Below are 22,331 nucleotides of genomic sequence, written 5' to 3'. Positions count from 1 at the left end.
CCACCACATCAGAAAACACCAGCCAGAGTCAGTGAATGTGCTCGAAATTAGGGTGCAAAAGGTATTCATAAAAGGGGCTATATCTTGGAAAGAAAAAAAAAACGACAGAAAACCCTTGAAAGTGCACTTTTTTGAGAGGCTGTAATTTCATAATGGAACTGTCTAGAAACAAAATTTCTTCTTTGGAAGAAGCAGGAGTGTTCAATGTTTCATTAAAGTCCAGCCCCGTTAATATAGCCATAATAGAAAAAATTCTATAGCTGTTTTCAACTGAATGGAAGTGAATCTGGCACAGGCTCCAGACAATTTTACTGAAGCGCTGTGGCACTGAATGTGTTAAGCTATTTCTGTGGCAAATTTGGCACTTTTATCACAAAATGAACAATAGCCACACTAATAGGCCTATAATGTACACACAGAATATAATGAAATGACCAATTACTTTGTAAAAGTCCATGTAATTTCAAATGAGTACCGGTATTTCTATTTGGTTCTCAGGCTTACTAGGATCTATATTATGTCTGGTATTGCATGTGTGTCCAATGGGACAGTAAATAATTGACAAATCGATGGTGGCCATTTTGAAAAATGTCTGCCACGGCCACCAGGGGGCAAATTTGCGATGCCCCAATATCCATTTTTTTCCCAGAATATATATCTGAACACATCTGCAAAATGTGCTGCTTTTATCACAAAATGAACCATTGGTCTCATATATTGAGCTATGCCGCCCCACTAAATGGAGAATATATGTCTGATAAAAAGTTGCAGATGGCACTGGCGTTGTCAGCCCGCCTGGTCTTTTGCTTCTGGAAGAAGAAAGGAAGAGGCTGATGTGAAAAATAAGGAGAAACCACACTACTGTAAATGGGTGATACCATACAGTGACATGATCAAGAGGCTTTCGGTCACGTCTGTGTAAAGATATTTGTGTATTGGAATCATCGGATGAGATATAGTTGAAAAGTGAGAAGAACGTTTTGTGCGTGCCCTCTCTTCTCCTGCACTGCTTCACTTAACCAGCTGACCAGCCAATCAGAGTGATTTCTTTCACTGACTCCCTGACGCCGATTCAGCATGTAGCATCGGCCAATCAATAAAGCCGCCGACATGTACAATGGTGCGGGAGTGTGGGACAGACAGCAAAGACGCTCACCGACAGCCCAGACTCACTTTGCCGACCGCCGATTATGGGCTGTGTGTGTCAGGGGTTTAAGGTTCACTAACAAGTCCCCTGACGTACTGGACAACCAACCACCAGCAATAACCTGGAATTATTGTCAGCCCACTTCACTGTTTCTGGGCTATGTCCTCAATGTCAAATGACAGTGCTGCTATGTCTATCACACCTGGACATGGCCCAGTGGCATATAGGCTCAATGCAAATAGGAGGAAGGTGCATAAATATTGCTTATATATTGCTTAAGACAGCGCAGCAGCACCTCAGTACCAATGTTATCTCTGAATATGACAAGAGGTTATTATCTTTGAAATAGAGGAGACAGGCAGGATTAAACTCATCTATGGCCCTGTTTAATGTATATAGGCACCTGGTGAACCAGCAAGGATTGGATCTATCTTGCTGCTGAAATGTAATTTTGTGTCTTTGACAAAAGGTAATTCACTCACACAGTGTGTGTAGACATTCATTACACTCACTAAGACAGAAAGAGAAAAATAAGAGGGCTGTGAAAACAAGAGATAGAAGAAAGGAAGACAGACTGGGACAGATTGAGCAGGTCGCTGAGGAGAATGGGTCTGGCAGGCAGGCCGACACATACGTTACTTCAGCATGCGTGTTCAGGAGCTTATCCTTTGAGCCAGACCTGGTGGAAGACTCTGCACCTGTCAGCTCCACTCCGTCTGAAAGACACAATGGGGGGGAGGACAGAAAAGGAAGAATATTGTCTGTAAATGTGTGCATGCTATGCCTGTGTGTAAGAATGAGTGAGGGCGGGTTCACACCAGCCTTGTTTAGTCCGGTCTATCGGACCTTTCCCCTTTAGTACGGTCCATAGGGTCGGTGTGAACGCTCCTACTCGAACTCTGGTGCGGACTAAAAACCGCGGCTCTGGTTCGCCTGTGAGAGGTGGTCTCGGTCTGCTCTCAAGCGAACTCTGGAGCGGCCCATTTCTGGTGTGAACCCCACCCGGACTAGTCGCTGTGCTCCGCATACGCATATGTAGTATGCGGAGCACAGCGATTCAACGTAATATTTGAGTCTGGGGAGAGACTACGTCTAGCTTGACACAACACAGCCCGTCTATGTACCTGTCTGGAAACGTTGCAGCTGAGCTGATAAATGCCGACTTGTTCAACGAGCAACAGGTTAGCGGATGTGATAGAAAACACTATTAGGCTACATTCCCAAAACTAGTGTTATTTTGTAACGGGCAAACTTTTAACGTCGGAGTTCAACAAGGAAATGCGATGTGAGGAGGCACGCGCTGCATGTCATGGGCTGCAGTGCAGATTACCCCGCTAGCCGGGCGCTTCTCGCTCATACAGTGCAGAGTAGTATCCAGGCAGCGTAAAGCCAGCGTAAACACACAGCTGCTCACGTTCTAGTCCGGATATTGCTCCCAGAATTATTTTACAGCGGAGCCTCACAAAAATAAGGTGGATAAACAGAACAAGATTTCTGCCCACGTGACTTTGGTCCGTGTGGGCAGGACTAGTGGATTTTGGCCTTGTGAACGCAAACCGAACCAGCTGAAAAACGAAACAATGTATCATCCTCTTCTCTGGCCCGAACCAAGGACCCGCCCTGAGAGTGATGTTTACGTGATACACATGGTGAAATAGATACAGTATTTATTTCTATCTATCTATCTATCTATCTATCTATCTATCTATCTATCTATCTATCTATCTATCTATCTATCTATCTATCTACCTATCTATCTATCTATCTACCTATCTATCTACCTATAGTCCAGGTCCTTATGTATTTTCGTTAAATTTTTTTGGAGAGTTTGTAAACTATACATTTTTGGAAAGCTTAGAGTGTGACGAAACCCAAAACCAATGTTGCCATTTTTTTCAAAGTCACTATGGTGGCCATCTTGGCCTTTCAAAATGGCGACCACCAAAATTAAACACCTGCACTGGAAATCCCTATATGACCCAGCAATGTAGTTTCCTATGAGCTTTTATGAATGGAATGTCATCTATAGGCCTAGTGAATGAAATTGAACTTGGTTGCTAAGAGTTGCATGTTGAGAAATTTGAGTAATTCACATAATGAGCCAATTAATTGCCGAAAACTGGAAAATGGCTATAACTTTGCTTCCAGTTAACTTAGAAAGATGATCTAAGAGTCTAACTCCATGTTTGTTATGTGCAGGAATTCATCTATTGCCATAGTGCAGTCATGCAACCTTTCCTAATTAGCATAATTAGTATAGATTTGGTTAAAAAAAGGTAACAATCAGGAAATCTTCTGTTTTGGGCAACTTAGAACGATTATCTTAGAGTCTAAGTCTATGTTTTGATGTCTAGAAATTAATGTCTTGCCATAACTAAATCATGCAACCTTTGTTCATTAGCATAATTAGCATAAATTATATGATTAGGCTGAAATGGACATCTATATTTTGGCTTTAGTCAATTCCATTTTGGATTTTAAAAACGACAAATGTTCAAAACACTTTAAGGAAAAAGGGAAGGAAAATCAATTGGATATAATATAAAGTAAATATATTTATAATTTGAATTCAAGCATCCATAACAAATGGATTGTAACAAAGATCTCTGTACGTCAAGGCATATTGAAATTCATCATTTGCAATTATAACTAACTTCTGTTAGTTAAAAACCCATCTAATTCAAGATCTTCAGCATCACTGCCATCTGAATCCCGGTTTTCAGATCTTGAATCCTCATTGTTCTCACATTGTGTACTGCAAAGGCAAAGGTCAGTGCATTGTAAGTTTCTCTTCCTACAGGAGCATCTTTGTGTTGAACAATCTCCTTTGCAGCGGCATCTCACCATTTCAATGTTGGACTCAGGAGCTGGTAGTACATCAGTGGTAGTGGGTCTTAACTGGCCTTTATCAGCCTTGAAGTAGCCATTTTTTAGAGGATTTAAAGGTACTTGCTGCTCAACGCTTGCCTGTCCCCAAACATGAGCTTGCACATGTACCCTATCAATGTGCTTTTTCAAGGCACCCTCTGTAGGTGGTAGCCTTTAACTCTCTGCCATATACTTGCAGAACATGTGCCAATGCAGCTCTGGAATGTTTCTTAATGTTTCTTCCTTTTGGGCAGTAGGCAGCACACACAAACCTAGCCAAGCATTTCTGTTGTTCCTCCATTACTCTGGAGTCATCTGAAAGCTTCCGTACTTTAGCACGCATAGTGCACAGACTTGAATGCTCTTACCTTTTATTCCATAAAAGTTAACCTTTCGAACCACCCAGGTGACGTGACGTGACGTGGAACACCGCAGCCGCTCCTGAAGGCATCACCTGGCCGAACCCTGTCTGTGATTGGATGCGACCGTCAGCCATTTTGTAGCGGCCCGCCAGACAGGGAACCCCACTCCAAGCATTCAACATTGAGCCAAGTATATACCCGGACAGCAAGGCTGGATAGTGAGAGCTCTCGCTTTCACTCGTAAAACCTGGGTTGTTGCACAACCCCTACGTTTTACTAATGCTACCTACAACCGTCCTTGCTGCAACGAAGCACCGCGGTGCGACCTTCGGACGAAAAAGGGCCGTCATGGCATAGCGCACGGGAAGAAGATAAGACGGTGTGAGCGAACGTTGTGCCTACCACGTCCAAGCTATAATACCTCAAGAAGGTGTCGTGGGTTGACCATGATGCCACAGCACACATGTCCTCTACCGATACACCGCGCAATCGCGCCCAAGATGAAGCAACACCCCGCATAGAGTGAGCTTTAATGCCCTCCGGTGGAATCTTCCCAACGGCAGAGTAGGTTAGTGGCCTCAACTATCCAATGCGACAAGCGCTCCTTGGACAGAGGCTTACCTAAAGCCTGAGCTCCATGGCACACCAAGAGCTGGTTAGAAGTGCGCAATGTGCGCGTCATATTCACATAGGCTAGAAGCGCCCGTACGGGGCAAAGCGCCTGGAGTCTCCTCTCCTCCATTGGATCCGAGTAAGGAGGGTTAAACGCTACCAGATCTATGGTCATAGACCTGAACCCGGCCCTAATGTTCTTGGGCTGGTAAGCGGGGTTGGGGCGAAGCGTGACCCTGCGCTCATCATCAGAGAACACCATGCATGACTGTTGCACCGACAGGGCAATCAAGTCACCAACTCTTGCCGGAAGACAAAGCTAGCAGCAATGCCGTCTTCAGCGAAAGGTGTTTCAGACTGATTGTGTCAATCGGTTCGAAGGGAGGGCCCGAGAGACCCTCCAACACCATAACCAAGTCCCATTTAGGGAAGACGCTCCTCGTATGGGGGCGAAGCTTGCGGACGCCCTTCATAAAGCGAGAAACCAAAGACAGGCTTCCCACTGTCTTGCCCTCAGTCTCCATGTGGCAGGCAGAGATTGCGGCCAAGTATACTTTGAGGGACTGTGGCGACTGGCCCGCTTCGTACAGGCCTTGGAGGAAGCAGAGAATGCACTGTATGCCATAATACACTGGATCCAGGTCCTTTTCCGCACACCAGCGCGCGAAGGACTGCCACTTGTGAGTATACTGTGCACGAGTGGAGCTAGCTCTAGCGCTCTGTATGGTCTGTACCACGTTCATCGGTAGGCCCTGGGCTAACAACCGTTCCCCTTCAGGAACCAAGCTGCCAACTTCCACTTGTGTGGGGAAGGGTGCAGAATCTCCCCGCCTGCCTGCGACAGTAGGTCCACTCGACGTGGCAACAGCCACGGAGCCTCCTGCGCCAGAGCAATCAGGTCCGCGAACCAGATCTGCGACGGCCAATGTGGGGCTACCAGAATGAGCTGCAGGCCCTGCTGCCTCACCCTGGCTAGCACCTGTGGGATCAGGGGGATTGGGGGAACGCGTAGAGGGCCTCCCCCGGCCAGACGTGCGGCAGTGGCCCAACGGTGGGTCGTCCCCGATGACAGAGAACCACTGGGGGCAATGGTGTGCGTGCCGCGATGCGAAGAGATCGACGCCAGCTCGACCGAACTTGGCCCAAATTTGTTCCACCACCTGTGGGTGGAGAACCCATTCTGAGTTGTGCAGGTTGCCCCGCAACAAGTCTGCGCCCAGGTTGAGGTGGCCCCGAATGTGGGCCGCCGACAGGGATAGCACGTGAACACGAGCCCACTCGTGGATGTCCGTCGCTAGTTCGTTCAAGGCCTGCGACCAGACACCGCCCTGGCGATTGATATACGCCACCGTGGCAGTCTTGTCCAAGCGTATCAGTATATGGTGACCCAATATCAAAGAAAGATCATCATTCTAAGATGACTAAAAGTGAAAGATCTAGCCATTTCCTAATTGTGACCTAATTTTTACATACCTTATGCAAATCATGCAAATTAGGAAATGTTGCATGTCTGCACTATGGTAATAGATGCATTTCTGGACATGACAAACATGGACTTGGACTCTTAGATCGCCTTTCTAGGTTAACTTGAAGCAAAATTTTAGCGATTTGGCGATTAATTAGCTCATTATGCTAATTACTCAAATTGCTCAAGATGCAACTTTTAGAAACCACTTTTAATTTCATCCACTAGGCCTATAGATGACATTTCAGTCATAAAAGATTATAGGAAATAACATTGCTGGGCCATATAGGGGTTTCCAGTGCAGGCGTTTAATTTCGGTGGTCGCCATTTTGAAAGGCCAAGATGGTGACCATAGAGACTTTGAAAAAAATGGCAACATTGGTTTTGGGTTTCGTCACACTCTAAGCTTTCCAAAAATGTATAGTTTACAAACTCTCCAAAAATTTTGAACGAAGGTTGAAATCAGAACATTAGGAACCTGACTACTATCTATCTATCTATCTATCTATATATCTATCTATCTATCTATCTATCTATCTATCTATCTATCCTCAGAGAGAGAGAGAGAGAGAGAGAGAGTGATGACATTGCCTAAGTGATCATCAGAGGTGATTGCTGAAGTAGTGTCATTCTCCTGTGCAGTGGTAAATATCAGAGTGTTATGTTGGTATATTTTAGGGCTGTGCAATAAAATCGCTACGGCAATATATCGCGATAATTTTTTCCGCAATACTGTATCGAAAAATTTCAGAAAAATATCGTGATATATCACCATATCGATTTTTTTTGCACAGCCGTGTGTTCAGTGACACAATAAGAATACTTTTTATTTCAGTGCGTTCAGTAACACACTCAACACTCAGTAGTTTTGACTCAATTTGTCCACTAAGTTATCAATATGAAGTGATGTACAGTACATATTATTACACTACCTAGGTGGTACACAGTGTGTTGCAATATAATATGTAACAATATAACAATATGTATTGTATCGCAATGTCTCATGATACAATCGTATCGCGACCCATGTATCGTGATACGTATCGTATCGTGAGGTCCTTGCCAATACCCAGCCCTAGTATATTTATATATATTCATTCTTTCTCTCTCTCTCACTCCCACCCCCCCAGGGAAGGTACAGTATACTAAGGGTGAATTGGGAGAAAAAGGCAGAAACAGAAAATAGTGGCTATTATTCTAAACTACTGGAAACGTGTGATATACCCACTGTACATGTGGCACTGTAAACACAGTGGAATTGGAATTTCAAATGTTCAGGCTATTTCCTCCCACACAAAGTCTGCTCCTTTCAACTGTGCTATTGGAAGAATGTGGAAGAAGAAATTGTCCCTGAACTCTCATTTTATCCTCTGCACTGTTTTATGTTGAGGAATTCAAGGTGTGTTGATCTACAGAGATGCCACAATGCAGAATAGACTGTATGAGAAATGCTAATTACCCTTTGTTGTAACCTGTCACTCCAATCAACTGTTGACGATTTTTAAACTCTCAATCCATGTTTTATTCCCATGGTGGCCAGACACACTCTGTCACACTTCTGTAATGTGATCATAACTTGAGATTCAAGATTCAAGATTCAAAATTTTTATTGTCACTCCATGGTACAAGTATCACGTGTGAAATTCTTGTGCTGTGGACTCCGTTTACAACATAGTACAAATATAACAAGGCATATGAGTGCAAAAACAACAAGAGACACAACAAGCAATAAGGCAGTATAGTGAAAAGACAAGTTAGGGACAGTGGCATATTCACTGCACATAGGTGCACATGTCATGTGCATACTTTAGACGTGCTTAAACATTTTAAATTTGACGTATTTGACATACAGGTGCAAATAGCATATACCTTATTAAACATACAATTAAACATTAGACATACGTAATGGTAGCATAGTGGAAAGGCTGACTCACCTTTATAAAGTGTGACTTCAGCCTCTGGTTTGCCATCGGGGGCGACGCAGGTGACTGTGTACGTCTTCCCTGCCACCCAAGGTGCTGCCAGGTCCACCTCAAAGTAGGGCTTGGAAAGGGGTACTGCATGATCAAGAGTAACACAGCGGTAATATCAAAGAGTATATAAGCCATTTTTTCAGTGCTGCTGTCATCTTGGCCTGAAAACACCACCTTGCACCAATGGGAAACAGCACAGAACATGACAGAGAGACACACACACACACACACACCATGACCGGGAATGGAGGATTTGCTGTGCACTGATGATGCAATGGAACAACTTATTAGCCTTCAGTTCTTAGCTATGTCATAGCTTTGGTCATATTCATTCATCACAACAGTTTGGGAAGTTATCACAGATGCATAATCAGATGGGTTTATTCAAGGATATGATAATAAGCTCATATAACATGTGGGAGTGACTGGGATGTCATGCTGTCAGGTTTTGAGTGATTTATACAGTGAGCTTTGATGTTCGCTTGAGTTGGAATACAAATTGTGGACAAGAGGAGAATACAGAGATGAAGTGGTGATGAAACTTAACCGAGCCAATGCTAATCATAGCAAACGCCAAACACGTCTCTTCTCAAATCAGCCCGAGCTAAATCAGTGCTTTCTGGACTGATCAAAGCAGCCTTCACTTCTCCACACTATATTCTACTCCACACTCCTTTCATCTGACCATAAACAGGGATTCCAGGAGAAAAGTAGCTTTTAACACAAGGGACAGGAAATTGTTTGGCAGTGAATTGAGAAATCTGTCACCAACTAAATCATCAAAGAGATTTCAGCAGATCCGTGAGCCTCTCTCTTTACCAAGAGACTATCAGTTCAATCATGCACACACTACACAAACTTGATGGAGTGGAGCAAAAGGAACAAATCCAATGTTGTGCCAGCTTTCAGTGAGTGGGTGAGCCTGCAGAATTAGAAACTAAGGTTACTGTTAAGGTTGTTTTTTTTCCAGCAGAGATCAACTGCAAAGGCTGCCTGAGTTCAGAGACGGAAGAGGGAGTTGGAAACTAAGTAAAGGAAGGAAAAGTTCATGTGTGAGAGAGATGAAAGACTTTGACAGAGAAGCAGAGAGAGATGGGGCCAGAATGGAAAGTTGAATGTACAGGTTGCAAGAGGAGAGCCGAGAGGAAGGAGAGAGAGGAGTGGAGAGCTATTATCTTTGTTTATCACCTCATCATCGAGCAGAAGACCTCGAGCGCCGAATGCCCATGTTAACCCACTGCTTATGTGTGGATAAACACAGCTGGACCAGCCTTCCATCCATCCAGGCAGCCTCTCTCTCCCCTACTGGCCAACTCCCCGCCACTAGGAGGAGCTGTTGCTGTGTTGCAGAGTGGCCCTATTGGCTGCTAGTCTGCTATTGAGACAGATGAGATGTGGCTGCAGCTTCAAACTGATTTAAAAGAAGCAATTGAATCTGTGTGGACCGTGATGGGTTACCCAGAGCACTGCAGAGGCGCGCACTGCAATAATGAGATGCATTTGTTTCTTTCTTTCTCCCCCCCCCCCTCTTCCCTGAGACGATGACTGGGGCCATGCATCTATCGACAGCACCTGCACTCTCAATCTACTCAGGGACCCAGGATTCACATAGGCACATCACTTGTTGTGCTTGAGGAGCATCTGGCGGCATAACCCATGCTCAAATAAGAATAATGACATGTTCGCAAAGCAGGCGGGCAGGTATGTCATTTTGCCCTCGCTCGCTCATGGTCGCCTGCTCTTATCTGCCTTTGGCTCCATCATCTCTCTGTAGCAGCCCTACATGCTGGAGCCCACAACCTCTGTGTAGCAGCCCTATATGCTGGAGCCCACAACCTCTGTGTAGCAGCCCTATATGCTGGAGCCCACAACCTCTGTGTAGCAGCCCTATATGCTGGAGCCCACAACCTCTGTGTAGCAGCCCTATATGCTGGAGCCCACATCCTCTGTGTAGCAGCCCTATATGCTGGAGCCCACAACTTCTGTGTAGCAGCCCTATATGCTGGAGCCCACAACCTCTGTGTAGCAGCCCTATATGCTGGAGCCCACATCCTCTGTGTAGCAGCCCTATATGCTGGAGCCCACAACCTCTGTGTAGCAGCCCTATATGCTGGAGCCCACAACCTCTGTGTAGCAGCCCTATATGCTGGAGCCCACATCCTCTGTGTAGCAGCCCTATATGCTGGAGCCCACAACCTCTCTGTAGCAGCCCTATATGCTGGAGCCCACAACCTCTGTGTAGCAGCCCTATATGCTGGAGCCCACAACCACCTCTGTGTAGCAGCCCTATATGCTGGAGCCCACATCCTCTGTGTAGCAGCCCTACATGCTGGAGCCCACAACCTCTGTGTAGCAGCCCTACATGCTGGAGCCCACAACCTCTGTGTAGCAGCCCTATATGCTGGAGCCCACAACCTCTGTGTAGCAGCCCTATATGCTGGAGCCCACAACCTCTGTGTAGCAGCCCTATATGCTGGAGCCCACATCCTCTTCCCATGCCGGCCTTCTTTCACTGCAGTTCAACTGCGGAAGTGTGGGGGAAGGTGTGTTCCAGCCCTGCATCCATCACTTCCACTCTGGCAAGCCATGTGACCCAATCAGCCCAGTCAGGGTGAACGCGTCGCAGACACACGCACGCACGCACACACGCATGCATGCATGCACATAAACGGCACGCACACAAACACACGCATGCGCACACGCGCACGCGCGCGCGCACACACACACACAGGCTATATATACTGTATAGTGATGCAAAGTGACCGCCTACTTCCTGCTTCAGCACTGTACCATAGATTTTCATCCGCCATTTATTTCCCCATAGACATTTCGTAAAATGCTTATAAAAATAGTTTTACTTCGTCAAGCTAAACGGTTCAGCTATATTTCGAATCGGGAGAGACCATAGAACATTTCACTCAGACCAAAACTACATAAAAAAAAAAAAAACTACATAGAAAAAATATTTAAATCTGCAATTCTCTTACGTTTTGGTCTGAGTGAAATGTTATGTGGCCTCTCCTGTTTCTAAATATATCTGAACTGTTTGGATTGACCTCTGTGTAGCAGCCCTATATGCTGGAGCCCACAACCTCTGTGTAGCAGCCCTATATGCTGGAGCCCACAACCTCTGTGTAGCAGCCCTATATGCTGGAGCCCACAACCTCTGTGTAGCAGCCCTATATGCTGGAGCCCACATCCTCTGTGTAGCAGCCCTATATGCTGGAGCCCACAACCTCTGTGTAGCAGCCCTATATGCTGGAGCCCACAACCTCTCTGTAGCAGCCCTACATGCTGGAGCCCACAACCTCTCTGTAGCAGCCCTATATGCTGGAGCCCACAACCTCTGTGTAGCAGCCCTATATGCTGGAGCCCACAACCTCTGTGTAGCAGCCCTATATGCTGGAGCCCACAACCTCTGTGTAGCAGCCCTATATGCTGGAGCCCACAACCTCTGTGTAGCAGCCCTATATGCTGGAGCCCACCTCTGTGTAGCAGCCCTATATGCTGGAGCCCACCTCTGTGTAGCAGCCCTATATGCTGGAGCCCACATCCTCTGTGTAGCAGCCCTATATGCTGGAGCCCACATCCTCTTCCCATGCCGGCCTTCTTTCACTGCAGTTCAACTGCGGAAGTGTGGGGGAAGGTGTGTTCCAGCCCTGCATCCATCACTTCCACTCTGGCAAGCCATGTGACCCAATCAGCCCAGTCAGGGTGAACGCGTCGCAGACACACGCACGCACGCACACGCACATGCATGCATGCACATAAACGGCACGCACACAAACACACGCATGCGCACACGCGCGCACACACACACACACACACACACACACAGGCTATATATACTGTATAGAGATGCAAAGTGACCGCCTACTTCCTGCTTCAGCACTGTACCAGAGATTTTCATCCGCCATTTATTTCCCCATAGACATTTCGTAAAATGCTTATAAAAATAGTTTTACTTCGTCAAGCTAAACGGTTCAGCTATATTTCGAATCGGGAGAGACCATAGAACATTTCACTCAGACCAAAACTTTAAAAAAAAACTACATAGAAAAAATATTTAAATCTGCAATTCTCTTACGTTTTGGTCTGAGTGAAATGTTATGTGGCCTCTCCTGTTTCTAAATATATCTGAACTGTTTGGATTGAACAAGTAAAACTATTTTTTATAAGCATTTTACGAAATGTCTATGGGAAAATAGGGGTCATCCCTATGTTCCCCGGGTCCTATGTTCCCCGTTTTTGTGGGACCGGGGAACATAGAACCCCGCTATGTTCCCTGGGAGAGGTTAGGTTTTGGGTTAGGGTCTGGGGGAGGTTAGGTTTAGGCGTGGGGGGTGGGAGAGGTTAGGTTTTGGGTTAGGGTCTGGGGGAGGTTAGGTTCGGTCCCACAAAAACGGGGAACATAGGACCCGGGGAATATAGGACCCGGGGAACATAGGTACGCTCCCGGAAAATAAATGGCGGATGAAAATATCTGGTACAGTGCTGAAGCAGGAAGTAGGCGGTCGCTTTGCCTCTCTATACAGACACAATAGCCCATGAGGACATTAACAAAAACACATTCTATTCAATTTAGACATGCACACAAGTCAATGAGCAGAGTCTACACATCCTTCTCTTAATTACCTCTTTCTCCTGCTTTTTGTCTGCTTGCTTGCTTGTTTCTCTGCTTATCTAGTTCCCTCTCTCTCTCTAGTGAGCCGCAAAATTCACTTCATTTAAACAAATACAGACGGATGGATGGATAAGGCAGATAAGAAGCAGATTAACACACACATCAATATGCAGAAGCAGCTCTTTGCACCTATAGTCTCTCACTCACTCACTCGCTCACTCACATACAGATGCTCTCTCTCTCTCTCACTTGCACACAAGCACCCAAAGATAAACTCAAGTCTACATGCAGATTTGCATGCACAAACACACTGACACAGATGAGTGAATGTGCAGAGAAGCTACCTTCATCTCAGGTCAATCTAAAAACTAGGCATGCCATGCATGATATTGGATTTTTTATTTACGATACCCGATATGCCGATATTTTCAAAACTCTTTTGGGCGATTGCCGACGCCGATATATGCGCACATCTTCCCCTCCACACACACGCACGCATGCACACGCACACACACACACACACACACACATGAGCGCACACTCACACGCACACCTAAATTCAGAGAACATCAAGTCTCTCCTGTAGTGGAATTAACACATTATTATGCCCACTCTTAAGGAGGGCACGGTGGCGCAGTGGTAAGCGCTGTCGCCTCACAGCTAGAAGGTCCTGGGTTCGATTCCCACCTGGGACGCTGAAGGAGAGTGCGTGGCCGTCCGCATGTCCTCGAGTGCCCACCGCCCGGGTGGGGTCGTCAAAAGGGCCTTTCTGTGTGGAGTTTGCATGTTCTCCCCGTGCCCCCTGGGGGTTTCCTTCATATAGGAACCCCACACCAAAACATGCAACATCCTGGTCACTGATGTGGTGCCTCCTCTGGTCGTTCGGGGCGCCTGTTCGGAGGGAGGGGAACTGGTTGGAATAGCGTGAACCTCCCACGTGCTATGTCCTACCGGTGAAGCTTCCCCTGTCAGATGAAAAGAAGCGGCTGGCTACTGCCCATGTCTCGGAGGAAGCATGGAGCCAGTTTCGGCTCTCCCCAGATCGGCAGAGGGTGGAGCAGCAACCAGGATAAATAAATTAAAATTAGCACTAATGGGGGATAAAAATTAGATAAGAAATCGGGGGGGAAATATTGGAAAAAATAATTATGCCCAATCTTACCCTGGTAGATCCAGACACAATGTTAAATACAGTGCTTTTCAAAATGTACACATTCATTGGGCAAAATAAGAACACTACTTCAACTTAGATTATATAAAACATGCCATATTTTCATGGCATGTTAACTAGTATGAGTTGTGCCAAACAAACATTAATATCTCAAAAAGTATAGATCACATCGCTTATATTTTTGACATTCTGGGTGCGAGCAGAAGTAGCTCAAGAGTTTGATGTATAATATATGCATGTCGTGTTAAGGTTGTGTGAACTGTCGCAGCTTTTAAATTGTAAACACGGTCAGCCGGCTAGAGTCAGACGCTCAAACTCAGGCTCCATAGGGTTCCATTGCCGTTGCCACCCAGTGATGCGGTTTGTTTACCAAAATGCTGCTCGGCTGATCGTTCGTATACTAAAAACAGACTACAGCGTATAGAGGGTCTAACATGCGTCACCAAGCGGATTCCCTAGAACATATTGGAGAAGAGCCGGCAGGTAAAAAGAGTGTAAGAAGCTAAATTGATGGAGGGGAAATGATAGAGAGCAGTTAGAGCAGCCTTCTCATCAGCACCAGGCACACTAGACACACACTAGACACCAGACACACACTAGACAGCCTAAATAGATCAGCTTTATCCCTGGAACACATGGATGATCACAGATGAGCTCAAACCAGAGAAGCTGTGTTTGCACACTCATACATGCAGTATGTAGCCTACATAAAGACATGGACATCTCTATCTCTCTCTCTCTCTCTCTCTCACACACACACACGCACGCACGCACGCATGCACGCACGCACGCACGCACACACACACACACACACACACACACACACACACACACACACACACACACACACACACACACACATTCTCTGGGAATAAACATATCTGAAACAGTCCTTTTTTCTTTCTGTTTCTCCTCTGTTCTGAGGAAGAAGTGGAGCAGGTGTCTGGGACAGAAATAACCCCCACAGCCCCCTTAACCCCCCTTCCCCCGCCGGCTCGCCCCTTTGCATTTTGTTTGTGGGTCCATTACATAACAGTTAACAGCATCCCTCTTCCCCAGCTAGCAACCATAACACAGCAAGTAGTAGCACACACAAACACACAGGAGCAAGGAGAAACAAGACCATTTAAGACATTTCAGTTGTTCCTCGACAGTGTCTCCCCACATCGCTAATAGTGCTGCACAGGGCTATAGTGGTAAATAAGGGATGTCAAAGATACGGCCTGCGGGCCGGATCCGTAGCCTGGGTAAACCCATCCCCCACGTGACCTGCTCTCAGACCTGTTCTCAGTCACTATGGTCTGGAATCCCACCATTGTTAATCGATTTCCTGCGGTTGTTGGGCCCCCCCCGATAGACCACTCCATTGCGCAACCATCATCCAACCAGTTTAGTGCACAGAGCACATGCGCAGTGCAGCAGATGGCGTCATCACTCTGCGACCTTTGTTGTTAGCGCTCGAGCTAACTCCACCTAGCTAACTCACTAGGCTACTGCTAGCAACCACAGGTTGCAGGTTGTGTAAGATAAACCTTTGTTCTAAAGGCAAGTTGGGCAGCTGCAAACCACTCGAGAAGGGGGTATTTCTACGCCTGGAGAGGGTTGGTGTGAAACTACACCAACAGGATTGCAAATCATGTCGGATTTGCCAGAGTCTGACTGAGGTATGTACTTATAACCTAATGTACTAGTGCTGCACGATTAATCTCCACTTCCCCCGTGCACTCCCGCAAATAAGTAATGTTATGCGCAGCCAGTTTATCAGATAATTTCGCCGTAAAATGTGTCCAGGTGATGAGAAGCCCCAGCTTGTACAAGCTGTCCTTTGTATGGTCGCTGCCCGTCCGCTCAGACCCGATTTCGATATAGCGTTTGGTGATCTTTTGATCAACAGACCTCATAACGGGGATATACTGTTACGTGTGTCTACCAACATCACTAAAAGATCATAAATGTAACGCTGTTTTAATCGATGGCTACGTTGCTAGCTACTAGCTAGCCGCAGACCAGCTATGAACCCGTTTGGATGATCGCTGCCCGTCCACTAAAACGCGATTTCGATATAGCTTGAGGTGATATTTTGATCAACAGACCTCATAACGGGGATCTATACTGTTACATGTGTCTACTGTACTGACGTCCTCTCTGTTTATTCTTTCAGGTATTAATTCTAAACCCTTCTCAGTCAGCTGCTGCCAACCTGATGAGGAAACAGGCGTGCTTGTTGGACACTGAATGCAAGAGCCTAGCCAGTCTGCAGACTTCATCCTCCGGTGCTGTTCGCCTCAGGACTTGAAGGCCTAACGTTGTACCATGGACTGTATACATTCTGTGCTAATAATGCTAGCATGCTAACATCCTTTTCACACACACACACTGAATATACCGAAATGCTAGATTTGATCATGGACTTAACGCTAATGTTAATCAAAAACGGCCGCAGTCATAACGGTAAGGTGTGTTTGACCTAATTGAAATATTAACGTTAATGCCCTCACATTTCAGCGTGGTTACAGATAAACCTATTTAACGCTAGCTAGCTACAGTAGATTTTTGGAGGCGTTAATGTGAATGTCATGACCTATAGCGTAGTATTATACTGTATATTATACATAATCCAGATGTAACCTAGCTATAGCTAGACGTTAAGAGGTTAGCGTGAATGCGACTGAGACCTGACATTACTGGCTTGATATCATATTCCAGGTGCAACCTAGCTAGATGAGCTTCACACTGCTGTATGAGTAGGCTACAAATGTATCAAGCCTTGATATCATATTCCAGATCCAACCTAGCTAGCTATATGTTAAGAGGTAGGAATATACCGAAATGCTGTATATTATACATAATCCAGATCATATTCCAGATGCAACCTAGCTAGATGTTAAGCCATTAATAATGACATCAGGTGACAAGCTGAAATGTAAATTCTTATAGCAAATCTAGGTAAATTTCAGACTTTAACGTAGTGTCTTGTCTGAAGTGAATACAAGTGACCTATATTTTTCAATCCTGTCTTTGAATAAAAGTTGTACATTGTGTTATACTTGAAAACCATGTCTTTGATCCCTTATTTGTGTTCACAATTACAACAAATCTGTATGGTTTATCTGTTGGCATTAAACCGTGGTATTTCCTTGGGTGATATTCCATATTTGTCATTAACCTAGCTGTTCACATCTGCATTTTCTACGTGAGATATCACAAGTAGCCTACTTTTATTAAAAAACAAAATAAAATGCAAAGAGAGGTTTCCTTCTCTAACTATTGGTGCGTTCACAAAATATTTACACAATGAGATTTTTTTTATAAATAATCATCAATAACGTGGATAATGACATCTGCAGCTGCTGGACGAGAGAGTGAGCCCACCATACCACTGGACTGTAGGCTACAGTATTGCTGTGATGTGTTACATGTTATGTTTTTATAACTGGCTCACTCTGAATGTAGTTAACACTTGCTTTGGAGAATTGTCTGATTGATGACTGCAGAACAAGTTATGAATGTATAACTTTAACTACACTTTTTTTGCTAAATAAACAAGCACAGGTCTAGCATCACATTCAGTTTAAGGATCCTTATGTGGAAACATTTTGAGAACCACTGTTTTGAAGTACTATTAATATAGCTGTTTTCATTCTCACATGACAATACAACAGAATAGAGTATCAAACAAAAACATTTTTATTCAGTTCCATTCAAAAAAGTACAATTTGAGTATGAACAGTACAACATGCAGTACAGTATGGAAACAATATGAAGTTCTGTTGGCTGCCATTAACCTCACAAATCAACCATTGCAGCCGGACTGGTCATTTGGTTCAGCATCAACATGGGCTGAGAGATTGAGTAGGCTAAATAAACAATACACATGAGAATTACAGTTAACGTTACAGCATTTAATAACGTTAATTTTCGTGTACCCGATGCCAGGATATTTTGTCACTTTGTTTTCATCAAGTTCTCTGGACTTATATACACAAGCTCACAGCGTCCTAACAGGTTAACGTTATAATCTCAGAAGAGATTGAGTAGGCTAAATAAACCATACACATGAGAATTACCGTTAACGTTACAGCATTTAATAACGTTAATTTTCGTGTAGCCGGTGCCAGCATATTTCGCCACTTTTTCTTCATCAAGGCCTCTGGACTTGCATACACAAGCTTGCAGTGTCCATGTCCTTGTCTTTATCATTCACCCCACCGATCTGCAACGCCTTGATTCCCAGATTAGAAGCCTCGCGTATCTGGTCCTCCATTAGCGCATTTAACGGCGACACAACAATACGTAGCTGTAGCTGTCATAGCCATAGCTAGTAGCTAGCTCGGGAGCTATGCTTTGGAAAGACCAAAAGCTAATGGCTAGCCGCTGCAGCTGTTATACGTCATTGACAAAGACGCACTCTCTGATTGGCCGATCACGGCAGGACTGATGTTGGCAGTCACGCCGTCACTCATTGGCTGCGGGGTGGCTGCGGGTCTGCGGGAGTCTTTCAACCGCCGCGGAAATCGATTTGAATGGCCCGTTCGCTAGACGATAGTGACTGGGAACTGAGAGAGCAGGTCACGTGGTGGCTGGGTTTACCTAGGCTACCGGATCCGGCCCGCGGGCAGGTTTCATCCGGCCCGCGAGATGTTTTGGAATATTAAAAAAAAAAAAAAAATTAAATTAAATAATTATTATTATTATTAAATTCGCACCCCATTATCATGAAGTACGTGTGGCTAATAAGCAAGCTAAGAGTTCATTCATAAGTTAATTAACCTGCACTACAAGGAAGTATGTCAGTAGGTCATCAGGTGTAAACAAAGCCGCCATCATGCCACGCGGGAATTGAATCGCGCATTCGGCTACCTACCAAAAAACAAAGGAATCAACAAGATGCTGTCGAAAAAGAGAAAGGTTGACACGGAATGCAGGCAGTTTCAAGAGAAATGGAAAGAGCAGTATTTATTTTGTGAAGTAAATGGGTAAATGAGTCGAATTGATTTTAGTAAAAAAAGAAATCCGGCCCCCATGAGGTCTCAGTTGAACAAATCCGGCCCTCTACCTAATTCCTAATATGAGTCTGACACCCCTGTCGTAAATACAGAGGTGTGTAAACTACCCAATGTGAGTCGTTTACCCACCTTAGTTGTTTCCCTTATTGATTGATATAGGTGATCTGAAGATAGGTGAGTAAAGTCTCTGCGTCATTTCAAAGAGGAGGGTAAACTGCATTTACTTGCGTTTACCCTCCACTACACCCCCGGGGGGCGAGCATGGACAAAATGATCATCACAATTATTTTTGATGAATAGACGTCCGGGGAGTGCAGCCAGCGGTGGATTCCCTGCCTATATCAACACAAGGGTTGCAGGTTCGTATCCCTGTGTTACCTCCGGCTTGGCATCCACAGGCACAATTGGCCATGGGAAGCCGGATTAAGGGTATGTGTCTTGATCGCTGCACTAGTGCCTCCTCTGGTCGGTCGGAGCGCCTGTTGGGGGGAGAGTAAGGCCCCATTCACATACAATCCATTGCTTGGATTGTGCCCCCCCCCCCCCCCCCCCCCCGCTCCATTCATAGTCAATGGGGGTAGTCCGTCAGGCTCCGATACTTCCACGCGCTATGTCCTGACGGTGAACTATTCTGGCTGGGAGAATATATATGAGATGGTTTGATAGCAAGATCATTCATATTGGACATTTCTACACAAAGTTGCCCCCAAAATAGTATTTCTGGGCTGGAAATGGCGACCATCTTGGAAAAATCTAGATTTTTGCATGGCTAATAGGTTTTTATCAAAAGAACAATTCCCAAGGAGTATTTGTGCCAATTTTAGTACGATTTTTCTTTAATCTGCTCTACTATTCAGTTGCCATGGCTTGCGGCTCACTCTAAAGTGTTTCCCCTATCCACCTTATTTCTATGGTTCCATGGATGCCTCTGGGTGCTTCTTCCGGTGTGATCCTCCCAGCCTTGTTGCTGACAGCTTGACACCCGTCTGGGCCAACGGAGCAAATCACTAATCAGGTCCAGCTTGGCAGAAATCTCGTCAATAAATATCCCTTTAAGAGCGCAGTGCATTCATGGGTAATCGCTAGGGATGGGCATTTCTAGCAAAAACACTATTCGAAATTCGCTGGCCAAAGTCGACTTTTAATCGAAATTCGGAAAAAAAAAAAAAAATGTAAAAAAAATTAAAAATGTAAAAGAAAAAAAAAAAGAAAAAAAAAAAATATGAGTGAAATGTTGCATTGTCTCCCCTGATTCTAAGTATAGTCGAATCGCTTGGTTTGAGCAAGTAAAACAATTTTTATAAGCATTTTAAGCAAGGTTTATGGAAAAATGAATGGCGGATGAAATCCCATGAAGAGGGAGAGGTTGCTTATAAAGATTGTTTTACTTGCTCAAACCAAGCGATTCAACTATACTTAGAATCAGGGGAGACAATGCAACATTTCACTCACAGAAAAAAAAAGAAAAAACTTTTTTTTTTTTTTTCAATAAACGAATTTCGAATTTCAATAATAAAAGTCGACCTTGATAATAACAACGATTATTCGAAAATTCGAAATTCGATGCCCATCCCTAGTAATCGCCTGCTGTGGCTAATATTAGCCGCTAGTTAGTTATGTTACATGGCAGTAAAACCCCACTGAATGACCAAATTGATATAACTTTTAACCATTTCGGGCAAAACCGTTTCCATCAGCGTTGCTTAGTTGTTTATAACGTGGCTGGCTATATTTCTAATGTTCTATCTATCTATCTCTGCACACTGGAAATACTGGGAGGCGGGCCATAGCTCTGTCGATGATTTGATTGGACAGTTCTGGGCACTGGCGTTGGCGTTGGCCAATCCTGGCGTGTTCCACCCCCAAATCGATTGTGTTCTGGCGCAAAGCGAGTGGCTTCTAGGACGAACAGGCTCTCTGACCCGCGCGCCACTAACGTTATTTTAGAGCAGCGCAGTAAATACAATATTCCTGGAACACGAGTTTAACGAAACAGTTACATGCCCTCTGCATTCTACATCAAATAAAGACATTACTGTTTGTTTTATTTGGTATGTTACATACTTATTGGCCAAGTTATGTTCAATTCAGCCAGGGTACAAGGGAGTGTAGGCGGCCATCTTTTCAAATCAAGTAGAATACCGTTTTAGGAAATGGCAAGCTGCAACAATAAGTCACGTTAAACCGGAACTTGTACCCACACAATTATTTGTACAGCGGGGCATTCAAAAATAAGATGGATATGCAAAATAAATAAATTAAATTAAATTAAAAAATCCAGATTTTCATGATTGTGCGAAGTCAAAATTCTGTCAGTAGGAGGGGGGGGGATTCAACTGTGTTCAGGGGGTAGTGGGAGTTCATATAGGGTCATTAGAGGGGGCTTTCGGGCCTTGTTGATGAGGCCGATGGCAGTTGGGAAGAAGCTGTTCTTGTGGCGAGAGGTTTTGGTCTTTACAGACCTCAGTCTCTTGCCGAGGGGGAGCATTTCAAAGAGTTTGTGTCCGGGGGTGGGAGGGGTCGAGTATGATTTTACGAGACCGTTTCAGCGTCCTGGCAGTGTGCAGGTCCTGAAGGGATGGTAGGTTGCATCCGATCACCTTCTCAGCACCGGATGATGTGATGTGCTGCAGTCAGGGGTTGTAGTGTGGTACTGTAAATACAGAGGTCTGTAAACTATCCGAGGTGAGTAGTTTAGCCACCTTGTTTTGCCCTCGTTGATTGATACAGTTGATCTGAAAATAGGTGAGTAAACTATCTGCTTCATTTCAAAGAGGTGGGTAAACGGCGTTTACCCTCCACTACACCCACCCCAGTCTGTTGATGTCCTTGAGAGTGGCAGCAGCGCACCAGACGGTGATGGAGGAGGTGAGGATGGACTCAACGATGGAGGTGTAGAAGTGCACCATTGTTGCCTTTGGCACTTTGAATTTCTTCAGCTGCCGCACAAAGTACATCCTCTGCTGTGGTGAGAGCTCTGATGTTCAGCTCCCATGTCAGGTCCTGGCTGATGATGGTTCCCAGGAAGCAGAAGGACTCCACAGTGTTGGGAGATCACATAGAATAGCCTAAATGTGTGTGATTTGGTTGAAGAGATAGTTCA

At 45.1% G+C, this 22,331-nt stretch overlaps 1 protein-coding gene across 1 annotated transcript in view; it reads right to left on the bottom strand.

Moving 5' to 3' along the window:
• Positions 1-22,331, bottom strand: part of nphs1 (NPHS1 adhesion molecule, nephrin) — a gene marked incomplete at its 3' end in the record, with an annotated part of 130,702 nt that overhangs the window by 80,633 nt on the left and 27,738 nt on the right. Inside the window, 2 exon segments of the mRNA XM_083648232.1 lie at positions 1,782-1,863; positions 8,389-8,511. Of these exon segments, the coding sequence (XP_083504358.1) occupies positions 1,782-1,863; positions 8,389-8,511 (205 nt within the window).

The sequence above is a fragment of the Poromitra crassiceps genome (assembly GCF_964638095.1).
Source record: "Poromitra crassiceps genome assembly, chromosome: 1".
Lineage (NCBI taxonomy): Eukaryota > Metazoa > Chordata > Actinopteri > Beryciformes > Melamphaidae > Poromitra > Poromitra crassiceps.
Note: the sequence above shows the minus strand (reverse complement) of the source record. Positions and strands in the feature narration are given on the sequence as shown.